At 32.0% G+C, this 12,624-nt stretch overlaps 1 protein-coding gene across 21 annotated transcripts in view; it reads right to left on the bottom strand.

Annotated features, from left to right (window-relative positions):
- PPIP5K2 (diphosphoinositol pentakisphosphate kinase 2) overlaps positions 1-12,624 on the bottom strand; it is a 62,018-nt gene that overhangs the window by 21,669 nt on the left and 27,725 nt on the right. For 20 of the 21 annotated variants that reach the window (XR_002126401.1, XR_002126402.1, XM_019664021.1 and 17 more), the window contains 4 exons: positions 7,823-7,964; positions 6,827-7,050; positions 2,218-2,345; positions 1,558-1,672 (listed from right to left, as the gene is read on the bottom strand). Coding sequence is in view for 19 of the 21 variants with exons in the window: in XM_019664021.1 (XP_019519566.1) it covers positions 1,558-1,672; positions 2,218-2,345; positions 6,827-7,050; positions 7,823-7,964 (609 nt within the window). In the remaining 2 variants the exon portion in view is untranslated. The remainder of the gene's footprint in view (positions 1-1,557; positions 1,673-2,217; positions 2,346-6,826; positions 7,051-7,822; positions 7,965-12,624) is intronic. The other variant, XM_019664032.1, reaches the window with a different exon arrangement.

The raw sequence follows: 12,624 nt of genomic DNA, 5'->3' as shown, positions 1-12,624 counted from the left end.
CACCTTTATTTAAAGAATCACTGGTCTTTAAACATGCAATCATAGAGCATTAGAACTCAAAGGGATCTTAGAGAGCATGTACAACAAGACTCAAAGTAGAAAACTCTATTTGAAAAAATAAAACTACTCAAAGTACAAAGTCTACAGTCAAAAGTCAACAGGGTCTCCTCAGAACTTATATACATCACAGATAACTTTGCTTCATCTGTGTCATAAACATTACAAATATATAAAAGCATCCAAGCCTTAGAGGGGAATGTTGGTGAAAGTTAAAGGGCCTCACAAGGAAGGTGTTAGTAAAAGTCTAACGGGCATTGAGGAAGTTGCTGGTGAGGGATTACAAGAAGGTAAGAAAAATGTTATTGGAAGCTATAGGAAAAAGAACCCTTTCTACGTAGGTGGCATCAAGTGTAGAAACACCGTAGCCTGTAGACAGGGGAAAATAAGAAGTGTATCTAGTGAACTCAATGAGCTAGCTATGAAGATTTCCAGGAAAAATACCAAAAATGCCACCAAGATTCCTCTCACTGCCTGTGATAAACTATGAGGGGAGAATAAGCTGCAGAGTCATTGTTAATTATAAAGGAGCAAAGACTGCGGGGTTAAAAAAATAAAACTGTTTCTCATTCCCAGCCTCTCCAGAGAGCAAACAATGCTATAATTAAAAACTAGGTTCTAGGAAGAAAGGAAACACAGGAATCTGACATGAAAACAGGGGTGTGACTGTAAAAACAGAAAGATTTAAGTAGGTGCTCACAGATGTTTCAAAGGCACAAGAGACTTTCTCAGGATTGTCTGAGCATGTCTCTCAGATGCTCACTATTTAAGCAATAAGCACTGCTGAGTGCTGTCCCCCAGCAGCCACACAGGGAGCCTAATATAGAAAAGGGCTTATTCTTAAGAAATTTGTGAGTGTGACTTGTTTAATGAAGTACATTATAAATAAATGCTTTATTTTTTTAAATTACAGAATCTTGAACTAAAATTAAATAGCCCTTTGGATCTCAAATTTCTTTGAACAGGAAGCAGATTGAAGAAAACTACTCAGCTGCAAATATGAGCTATGTTTCATGAAAAAAAGATGACCCAGATGAAGCAATCAAGAACCTAAAGCATAAAGCCATGAGTCACTGTATACACACAACTCCCTCCCTAGCAGTATGAGAGCCCTAATTAAGGAATGGCAACATGTACCTAGGGAAGACTTCAAAATTGCTATGGACCAGTGGCTGTGGTGTACCTTCTGTTTTCCCTTTTTGAAAAGGTTATTAACAGCAATTATCCTATGCCTATCCCACCATTGTATATTGGGTGTTTAAAGGTCTTTGAATTCAGACTGAATGCTTCTGAGCACTCAAGGACCTGTGCCCAAGGAGCCCCATTCCCATCCTATCCCCAACAACTAGAGCACAGTGCTTGGTATAGAGCAGACCCTTGACAAATGATGGTAAATAATGAATTATTAAAATTGCACAGTAAAAACAGGTGTTACTGATTCAATTACAAATTCAAGGAAACGTATTTGTTAAGCAGACTGGAATAACTTACTCCACTTACATTGCATAAGGCACCATAGCGCAGAATGGATAGTAAAGAATGTACATGACTTTCACTGGTGAAATACAACCTGGTTCGGACATGACGCTCGGGAGACAGGACACCCCGGGAATACCTGAAGTTAGAAGCAGACAGTGTTAAAGCATAACCATATAACCAAAGCTTATTAAATACTGCAATTGTTTTTTAAAATGGAATTTAATCTTACTAGAAGTAAAAGACCATAATAAGTAAATCTTTAACACTTCCAACCACAATTGAGGACTTAGTAGATATTCCTTTAAATTGAAGTAACTGGAACTAACTGGGGCCTCTAAGATTAGTCAAAGAAGAGTTAATATTAGTCAAGTTCACTGTTAATAGTTCATTGTAACTCCTCTATGAACAATGACAGAAGAAGCTCAGTTTACACTACCGAATGGGGTACACGCTGAATAATGTGAATAATTACACATATTATTCACCCTGGTTCTTCTCCAATTTGGAGCCAAAAAGAACCCTGGTTGGAAGTTAACTTAGGAATACTGAGGTAATCCTGATTTTCATAGTGTGCCAAGTGGCACACTCTTGATTTCTTTATAGGAACATTAAAAAGGAATTTAGATTTGAAGCATGCACAAATAGATGTCTATAGATTTAAATAACAGTACAGTCTCTTACACAGGATGGAGTTTATTTACAGTGTCATCATCTTGCGTTCTCTGAAGGTCTGAGCGAATTTTTCTGACTAGAGGAGTACAGTAGCCTTTGGCAATCTCCAGTTTTTCAGCTTTGGTTATACCATATTCCTGAGCAGAGAATACATGGTATTAGAAAAAGGGTATAGCGCCAAAGAACTCTTAACAAATGCACCGCTAAAGAATTCTAGTAAGCCTTATTTGAACACTACATGACTCCTACTTTACATTTCTGCAACTAGAAAGTATACTATTCAAGTATATGCAAGTACGTTCAAGAATATTCAAGTAAATGAAAGTATAGTTTTTAGTGGAATTGAGAGAGCGAGTAATTTCTGGAGAAGGAAAGATGATGGATAGTAATTCAACTCAACTGGTAGGTTTTAAATGTAGAAACAGCACTAAAAAGAAAGATGGATTAAGGACACAAATACTAAAGCACAGAACAAATAGTCAATAAACATATGAAAAACAAAAATTCACATCATGAGATTTTTGTCTATTCAAATGTCTAAGATTAAAAAGGCTAACAAATTATTTTAAAGCATTTGGCTAATATTTTAAAAGTTTTAATTAGCGGTGAGCAAAAAATGCCATGAAATTGTCTAATTTCATGATGTCTACTATAGATTAATGAAATTTCTAATGAGAAATTACAATCAAAAGTATCAAGAAAACATATTAATTGTAATGATAATTGTAATAAAAATTACACTTCAAAGAGGTAGATAGAAAATAACCTTATATGAGAAGAGGAACATCTGTGATGTGTGCGTAAATGGAATGGGGGCGGGGCGGTAAAGCAACATAGCAGAAAATGATGTGTGAAGGACAGAGAGGAAAGGAAGGGGAAGTAGAGAGAAGGAAGACATAGGCACGCCCTCTCTCTCTCCAAGTACCTTCTGGGATACCTGAATTTAAAGGCTACTTCCTGCTATCAGGTGCTTCCAGATGGTCAAACATGAGTATGGATGATAGATCTCAAGACTACCTAACAAAGAAAAGGCTGACTGACCACAGATGGAAGACTTCTGAAAATGGAACTTGTTGGGGTCATTTACCTTATATTAAAGCTTGGTTGGTTGAATAATCTTGCCAACATAGGTAACTATGAATTAGATATGCAAAAGGGATATAAATGTGATTGTGTATGTGTGAGGAAAAAAAAGAAAAATGCTGGAATTAAAAATCATCAGGGAAAATTTTTGTTGTTAGCAAGGCATGACAAAATACATACTCTCATAAACTGCTTATTTGGAAGAAACCAGTAAAAGATTTCTGGAGCTACAGAAATAATTTTGAGTGCATGCAAAGACATGTATGCAAAGAGAGTGAAAAATATTAAGAGTCCAGATTTCCAAATGTAAGAAAGTGATTAAATAAGTTATTATTACATCACATTATTCAGCCATCAGGAATAATGATGTATATATAGCTTTACTGACATTGAAAGAGGTTCTTGATGCTAAGTGAAAGAAAAAAATCAGGTTATAAAACAGTATGCTTTTTCTGGTTCTACTTTTACAAAGAATACAATAATTAATAATAAAGTAGAACAATTATAACAATATAATAATTGGTCTCTCTGTCTCAAAGTATGCACCTACCTTTTCACTTAAAGGAATCACTGGATGCTTCTCTGTGGCACATCTGCATTGCCAGCATCGCTACTGTTGTGCTTGGGGGCCTTTGTTAAGTAAAATAAGGGCTGCTTGCACACAAGCACCATTTACAACAGCTGATCTGATAATCAGTATGGCTACCAAGTCACTGACAGAAGGTCGTGTATACAGCATGCATGCGGACAAAGAGACGAGCCATGTCCCGCACAGGACGGAGGGGGGAGGCATGAGATTTCATAGTGCTACTCAACACTGTACAACTTAAAACTTATGAATTGTTGATTTCTGAAATTTTCTATTTAATATTTTCAGATTGTGTTGACCGTGGGTAATTGAAACCACAAAAAGCAAATCACAGGTGCGGGGGACTATGGTATGTAACATTTTCACTTTTTCCATCAAAAACTACGGTTTCATTACAATTGTTACAAATGTGGTTATAATCTTTAGTTATTTGTTCAAGGCTTGAAAATGCCTAAATTTTGTCCATGGTTTTGGATTTATGAAGGCTAAAGTAACAAAGCAAAATAATATTTACTGAACTGAATTCAATGCTCATTAAAAAAGAAGTCTCAAGTTTTGGCTACAATAAGGAGTATCAAATAAAACAATTAGGAAGGTAAATCCCAAATTGTCCTTGCCTCCCTCAATTTATAGTCTCAAAACTCCAAGAAATCATATAAAAAAGACCTCTGATTTTAAACATAAATTTACCAAAATTTAATTATGAAATTTAATTATGAATTCAACTAAAATAAGACTTTGATTTCTGGAATTCTTGGGCATAATGTTGTCTGAAGAGTCCCAAGAGTTGAAAGACAAACAATTTGTCCAAGAGAGATAATTTTAGAGATGTCTTCAAATAATTTCTCTCAGACTGTTATTGTGAAAATCTAACCTAATTGCATCAAAAACCAACTGCAATAGACTGAGAACAGCTAAGCATTATGAATTACTTTAAAAGATACAAATGATAGCTCAAATCTTTCCCAACCATTCTAATCTTTAGTGCTTCTTCTAATTATAATACTTTTAAAAATTCATTATAAATATTTAAGGAGATGGTGAGAAATTTCTTCGGCTATGTAGGCAATATAAATAAAATACATACACAAAAAGTAGGAGAAATTATCATCTAAAACCCCATTAACACTTGAGTATGCTTTCAATCCCGACTCTTAGAAACCAACTGTTCATGTTATGTTTAGTGTACATAACTGACAAAGAGGCATGAGATTAAGTATAACAAATCATTTGTGTATTTATTAAGGTGCTGAGTAGACGATACATTTAGATATATTGAAAGCCTATCTTAAAAAAAAGCATGCGGCCAAATAAATACTTAAAACGGTTTTATATTTACAGCTCATCTGTTAAAAAATATACTTTTAAATAATCTCCATTGAAGAATAAGTAACTATGATGCACTGAGCTTGGACTAATGTCAATGCAATCCAAAATAATGAAAAAAATCAGGGTCTTATTTATGCTTCCAATGCAAACTAATAATATGTTTACCAGAATTAACAGTAACTATTCTTCTCAGAATCTTTAATAAGAGAAATTTAAATGAATTTTCTATCTTGAATTTTATAACAAAGATGGATGCTGATTTTGTAACTTTACAGAATGGGTTATAATCAGATTAGTATTAGCACAATGATCATCTGTCTATACTTGTAGCTAAAACTGAGTTCTGCAGAATATAGTGTATTCACTTCGATGGTAATCTTAAAATAGCTTAATTATTATAAAAATAAAACTTTTTATTCTGTAGAATAAAGTATCTTTTGCAGAATAAACTTCTCTTCCATTCAGTACACAAAAGTTGTTAGTAAATAAAGTCCTTGTTTTCAAAGTCAATGTTTCTTAACGTAGGCCCAAAGAAATATTCTTGAAGTCTGAGATATTTTTATCCTCTCTTTTAAAAATAATTCATGTTTGCAAATCACTGATTCAAACAATATACTTAAAATTGTCTCTATTATATATTTGACCAAACAGTTGCTCTTTCATGCTGAAAGAATAAGCTAATTTTAATATTTATACAAATAACTATAGGTAAGTTGCATACTGTCTGAATTCCCAGTTTTTCAGTCTTTAATTTTTCCTGTACTTTCTCTGAATATTAGGAAAGAAACAATATTATTTTAACCATTTTTATATATGAGTATTTTTAAGTGAGAACTTTTGTTCATAATCTTTATACTTTCCATGTATTTAATTTTTTCTGATTCTTAGCTTTGGTTCACAACTGTAATGACTGATCTACTCCAATTTCTCCTTTATAATATCCAAATAATCTTTTAGTAGAGTTGAAAAAAGGTCCAGAAAGGGCATCCCAAACTATTTTCTTCTAACATCCCTTATCTCAACTTGTCTTGTCACTATGTCTTTAGTATCAGTCTGACTGTCCGCTTAATTGCATTTCAGTTACTTGAATTCTTGGTTTTACCTTTATTTTTATTACCCTATAATAAAAAGACCCATGAACACTCTTCCCCATCAATAACTACGTAAATATTGACCTCTAAATATTATTTTCAAAATACTGTCACATATAATAAAAACAATTGTGCAATCTGTATTGGGCCACAACTACCTTTTTCTCCCACTCCCCACACATTTCCACAGCAAAGAGTCAGTAGGTGTACAAAGGGTGCCCAATAAATACTTAAGTAATTTAGTCCATCCTGTTTTCAGTTGTCTTGTTTTGTTAGTATATTATTATTCTTTAGGAGTATCAATTCTTAAATTTTAAAGTCACTACAATCAAACTATGAGAAAATCAAATAATGATTTAATATAACAATAAAAAGTTTAAAATATAAATTCAAAATTACTTACTTTCCCTTTTAAAGTAATGGGTTTTTATGGACATGAAAACCAGCTATTTTTTATACACTGATCAAACATTTGTAAAATATTTATACAACATATAAGAAAACTGACTCCTAGGAATTAACTTACCTGAGGGATAACAATGTCTGCTAATGCCTTCGAAAGCCTATATAATTCCATTGTGTTTTCTAATTTCAAGGAACCATTATGCTGGACATCATATTTTATACAGTCATATATGTCAGGGATTTTACTAATGTCATATCTTCCATTCTTTGTTTTAAAGTCTTTCTCCAACTTGGACCATCTACGTAGCATAAGCTCTAAAGTCTCACTATGGTAAAGCTGAATATCTAAAACAACATAATATTTAGTATATTAATTAAAAACCAAATTAAGACTATATGTTAAAAAGTTAATAATTAGAACTTTTTAAAATGTCAAAGATAAAACTGTTAAGCTAGAAAACATTACCATAGGCATACTATGAGTAACCATATATTTTGTAGACTTAAATAAAGGTATAAATACACAGGTTAGGAGCTGGGTTTATAAAAGACCTTTCCATGTTACATATTTCAATAAGAAAAACAACAACAATAATAACTAAACTCTTTTATGCTAATAGTTTCAATTCTGAATTTTAAACTACTTTGATTAGATTATTACTTATTATTTTTATTAGATTCACATTACTAACAGAATAGACAGTCATTACCAGAAAGGGACCTTAAACAGCTCAAAGGATCCATTTTTACCAGTAAACAATCCAAGATGTCAGTGTCATCCAAGTTATTAACCAAGCTAGTCTCAGAACCAGAACCCAGATCACTTTCGTATTGTTTGTTCTTTCTTATTATTCTGCCTATTTGCTGCTTAGCTATATGGCAATGCTACATAATTAATCATATAAGAAGGTTGTATTATCTTTTTCATGCTATCATGGAAAAAAGCAACTATAACTTAGCTATTTATTCTTTTGCTGGATATACATTAAACTCATATTATACCTAGATACAGTATGAGAGGGTTGATTTCTTAAGGTTGGTGCATCTTATTTTAAAATATTTATAGTAATTGGATAGTAATTTTTATTTATTTTCTGCTCTAAAAAACAATATTTACCTGATGATTTGGGATCTTCCATGCGATGTCTGATTTGAGAAGTCAAACTTTGTATCAAGGAATAAACTTTGTCACAGGTCTTCACAGGATTTTTAATTAAATGCATTGATTTGATAAGAGAAATGCTTCCAGATGGAGTCAGCTACAAATAAGTAAATATTTCATACCTGGTTATGCCCAATTGCCCAAGTGAACAATATACAAAATTTTCCAGTAGCTAGGGAATAATTCCCCACCACGAATTAAGATGACCCGTAAAATATAGTAATAATATCAAACAAGAAGCAAAAACCACAGAATTTCATGTTAAAAAAAATACTAAATTTTACCTATCATTAGATTTTTCACAGAGAAAATGTAGAAGTAATCTATTTTACAATGACATTTTATTCTCACTTACAGTGACAATTTGCTGACTCACTATGTGCAAATATGGTGCTAACCATTAGACATATACTTACATGTAATAATAATCCTAAGACTCTATTTATTATCTTTTTTTTTCCAGATGAAGTGCTTAACAGAGGTTAAGCATCCTGTCCAAGATCACCACTAGTATGTGAAGAGTAGGATAAAAAAGCAGGTAGTCTGGCTATATAGAGCTGTGCTGTTAAACACCATGCTAATCCTTTTATGACCTGATATTTTCCAAGTCAACAAAAGCCATTAATGAGAACGTAGTTTCAAATTCCAGTTTTGACACTTAGCTTGGCAAGTTATTTAACCCCATCAAATAAGTTCCTACAAACATGAAAAATATAAGGTGGAATTACACTTCTTGTTATGGTGAACTACATAGTTTGGATCAATCTACTCATTAAATATAAGTAAAAATCCTGAGCAAACAACTTCTATACTTCTACTTTAAGGTACATGAGTGATACAATAACAAATTATAGAACCAAAACTCATAGGTCAGTGACGTAGAGAGTGATTCTGGTATTTAAGGCTGTTTCTGCACTGGAGACATTTGTTAATCCTGAACAGACAAAAAAAATGTGGGGTAGCCTTGTAAGGTTAAGGCGACAAAAGTGAAGTCAGGGTTCTCAAAGATGGAATGCTGGTAAAATCTCTGTACTTAGGGTTCAAAAAAGTGAGGGTGAATCACAAGCAAACCAACCCACCAACATACTGCAGACCAAGTTCAGGTGAGCTGTTGGCCCAGAAAAATCTGTTCTGAAACTGGGTCAAGGCAATCCTAGATGCTGTGTCCATAGGTACATGGCAGAAACAAATAAAAAAAAAAAATCTCAGTGGAAGATGATGATATAACCTTAAATTCAGTTTATTTCCACAAATGAATAAAAAATTCATCCACAATTAAAGATATTCAGGCACACAAGAAAACAGGACATTATGAATGCCAATCAGCAGACTAGACAACACAAACAAAACCAAGGAGACTCCAGGTAATAAAATTATCAAATAGTAAAAAAACTATGAGACTTCCTCTGTCAAGAAGATAAAAGAAAACACTGAAAATCATCAAAGAACTGCAAAATATTGAAAAAATGACAATAAATTATATAACAAAAGCAAATAGAAATTCTGGAATTGGAAAATACACTGGCTGAATTTATAGCACATTAACTACAGCCAGAGATACATTTAATAAATTGGAGACTGGGTAGAAGATTTTATCCAGAATAAAACATAGAAACAAAAGGATGAAAACAATCAAAAGAAAGGATAAGAGAAGAGAAAGTTCCAGCAAACATATTTAGAGATCCAGAAGGTAAAAGAAGCAACATTTTTTTAAAAAAATAAAAAATCCTAAAACAACTTTCCTAAACTGAAACCAAAGATCCAAGAATCCTAATAAACTACTAGTACAATAAGTTAAAACGAAATTTACAGTAGAAAAATTGCTGAAAACCAAAGATAAAAATCAAATGCTAAAACTGGCCAGAAGTTATTAAGAAGAAGAAATTATCTTCAAAAGTGCAATACTAAAATCAACAGCTAACTTCTCAAGGTAAACATTGCCAGCTATTGGGTCGTCTGAAAAGTCATGACACATTTTTGCAATGAAAAACATAGAAAAAATACGTCATGACTTTTCTGACAACCCAACAGAAGATAGTGAAACAACATCTTCAAAGCAATGAAAAGTGCCATCCTAGAATTATATACCCAGTAAAAAAATCCTAAGAGTAAAGTAAAAATGAAAACATCTTCAGACAAACAAAAAAAGAATTTGCCATGCATAGATTAGTAGAATTACTATATTGTTCTTCAAACAAAGAAAATTTTCTTAAATCGCAACTCTGAAATTCAGAAAGAATAAAATGTAATTCAAAGGGTAAATTCATATAGAAATCTAAATGAATACTGCTTGTATAAAAGATAACAATGACACATTGTGGGGTTTAAAGTATACAGAATAAAAATAAATAATATTAACAGCATATAAATTGCAAGTTGAGCAAATTTTATAATGATTTTAGGCCTTGAGCTAAATGTACATAGTTTAAGGGCTAATAGCAGTGGCATGAATTGGAAGCTTATTAAAAATGCAGAATCCCAGTACCCATGCCAGATGTGATGAATCAGAATCTGCATTTTTTTACAAAACCCCAGATGATTCTTATGCAAGTTCAAGTTTGAAAGGCACCCTCCTCTCTTCCAGAGTCCTTGCATTGTCCAAGAAAAGAGTAAAAGCATGATGTGAACATTCAAGTTTTAGAAGTCACAGAAGCCTATTGTTATCTCTGGGGTAATCACACAACAAATAGTAAAATCTAATAAAAATTGCAAACTAATAGAGAAGCAAATAAAGTATCATTTCCAACACAAGAAAAGACAGAAAAACAGGCAGTACAAATATAAAGCATTTAAAGGGATAATAGATTTATATGTATATTTATCAGTAATTTATAATATAAATGGAATAAGTGTCTTCAACAAAGATTTTCAAAATAATTGTTTAAGAAACAACTATATGCAGATTTTAAGAGATATCTCTAAGAAATAGTTTCAGAAAGATTGAAAGTAAAAAGATATACTATGCAAACAACAAATTAAAAAAAAACTGTTGTAGCTATATTAATCTCAGAGAAAGTAAATTTGAGGCAAAAAAATACTGATTGAAATATACCAATCCTAAATTTGTATGCCTCTAATAACATTGCATCAAAATATGTAAAGCAAGGATTAAGAGAACTACAAAGACAAGAAAAATGCGCAATTATAGTGGAAATTTTTAACACAGGATACAGAAAGAAACACAGAAGGAAAAAATCAAGAACTTTTGTTTTAACTAAAATGATACACAATTAGAAATAAAGTATAAATGCCATAGATTCAGAAATTTTAAAAATACTTTTAAATCACCTATGATCTAAGAAGAAATCACAAAAGAAATTAGAAAATGCACCAAATTGCATCAATCTGAAAATTTATAAATACTGTCAAAACAATGTATAAAGGGAAACATATGGCCTAGGATATTTAGAGAAGATTCATGAGTTAATAAGTATTCATCTAGTGACATTAATTTTTGAGAATTAGAAAAAAAGCAAAATAAAACTATAGAAGGAATAAAAAAAAATGAAACAAAAGCTAATCAAATAAAAGTACATAATTCAGAAGACCAACAAATATGACAAATTTGAAAGATAGTTTGTTGAATGAATAAAACTGATCAACCATGGTGAAACTGATCAAGAAAAAAATAGTATAATGTTATGAAACAAAAAGGGATGTCTCTACATATTCTAAGGACATTACAAAGAACTTAAAAAGGATATTATAAACTAACTTCTAGAAAAATGTAACTTAATACTGACATGAGACGCAATAACTGAAAACTACTAAATTACTCTGGAATCCATAATTACAAACTTTCCTACAAAGAAAATGCCCAAAGAATTTACTAGCAAATTTTACCAAACATTTAATGTAACTTAAGTACACCAACTATTCCCCCAAAAAAGGACTCCCTACCTAATTTTATACTAGTATAATCCTGGTATTGAAAGCTGACAAAGACATAACAAGAATAAAAAAGTCAATCTAACTCATGAGCATAGATGTAAAATGCCTATCAAAAAATACTGGGAAACCCAAACCAGTCATATACATATTTTAAAAATACATAAAAAGAGTTGAGCTTATTCTAGGAACCAAGGTAGCTTCACATCCTAAAATATCATATGATGCAATAGATGAAAAGAAAATATGATCAAGTTCAAAAATTTCATGAGAAAAATCTTAGCCAAATAGAAACAGAATAGAACTTCCTTATATTTGAAAGAGTAACTATAAAAAAAATCTACAGAAAATATCCTACTTAATGGACAAGTATTAAAAGCTTTTCCTTTGAGATCATGGACAAGAAATACCACTTCTATTTAACACTTTTTTGAAGGTGCTAGCTATTGGGTTGTAGGAAAAGTCATGACGTATTTTGTCTATGTTTTTCAAAGGTCATTTATTTATATAAAGAACAAAGATCTATCAATGATATATTGCCCATTTTGTCCGATAACCTTTTGCCATCTTTCAGTGAGCTTCATAATTCCTTATTCAGAGAAGGACCTGTCTTTATTTGCGAAAAACTGAACAAGCTGCCTCATCTGAATTGAATACTATACCATGCAAGGAGTTTTGAAGACAGCGAAACAAGTGGAAGTCTGATGGCGGTGCAAGGCCAACCTCCAATAATTTTTGACGGGTGATCAAACTTGTCTGTGGTCTCATGTTGTCGCGATGGAACACAACTCCTTTACAATTAATAAGCTCTGGACATTTCTGAATGATGGATTTGTTCAAACTGTCCAATTGCCAACAGTACACATTCG

Source organism: Hipposideros armiger, unplaced genomic scaffold (genome assembly GCF_001890085.2).
Source record: "Hipposideros armiger isolate ML-2016 unplaced genomic scaffold, ASM189008v1 scaffold_414, whole genome shotgun sequence".
NCBI classification, from domain to species: Eukaryota; Metazoa; Chordata; class Mammalia; order Chiroptera; family Hipposideridae; genus Hipposideros; species Hipposideros armiger.
This window is presented reverse-complemented; position numbering and strand designations above follow the sequence as displayed.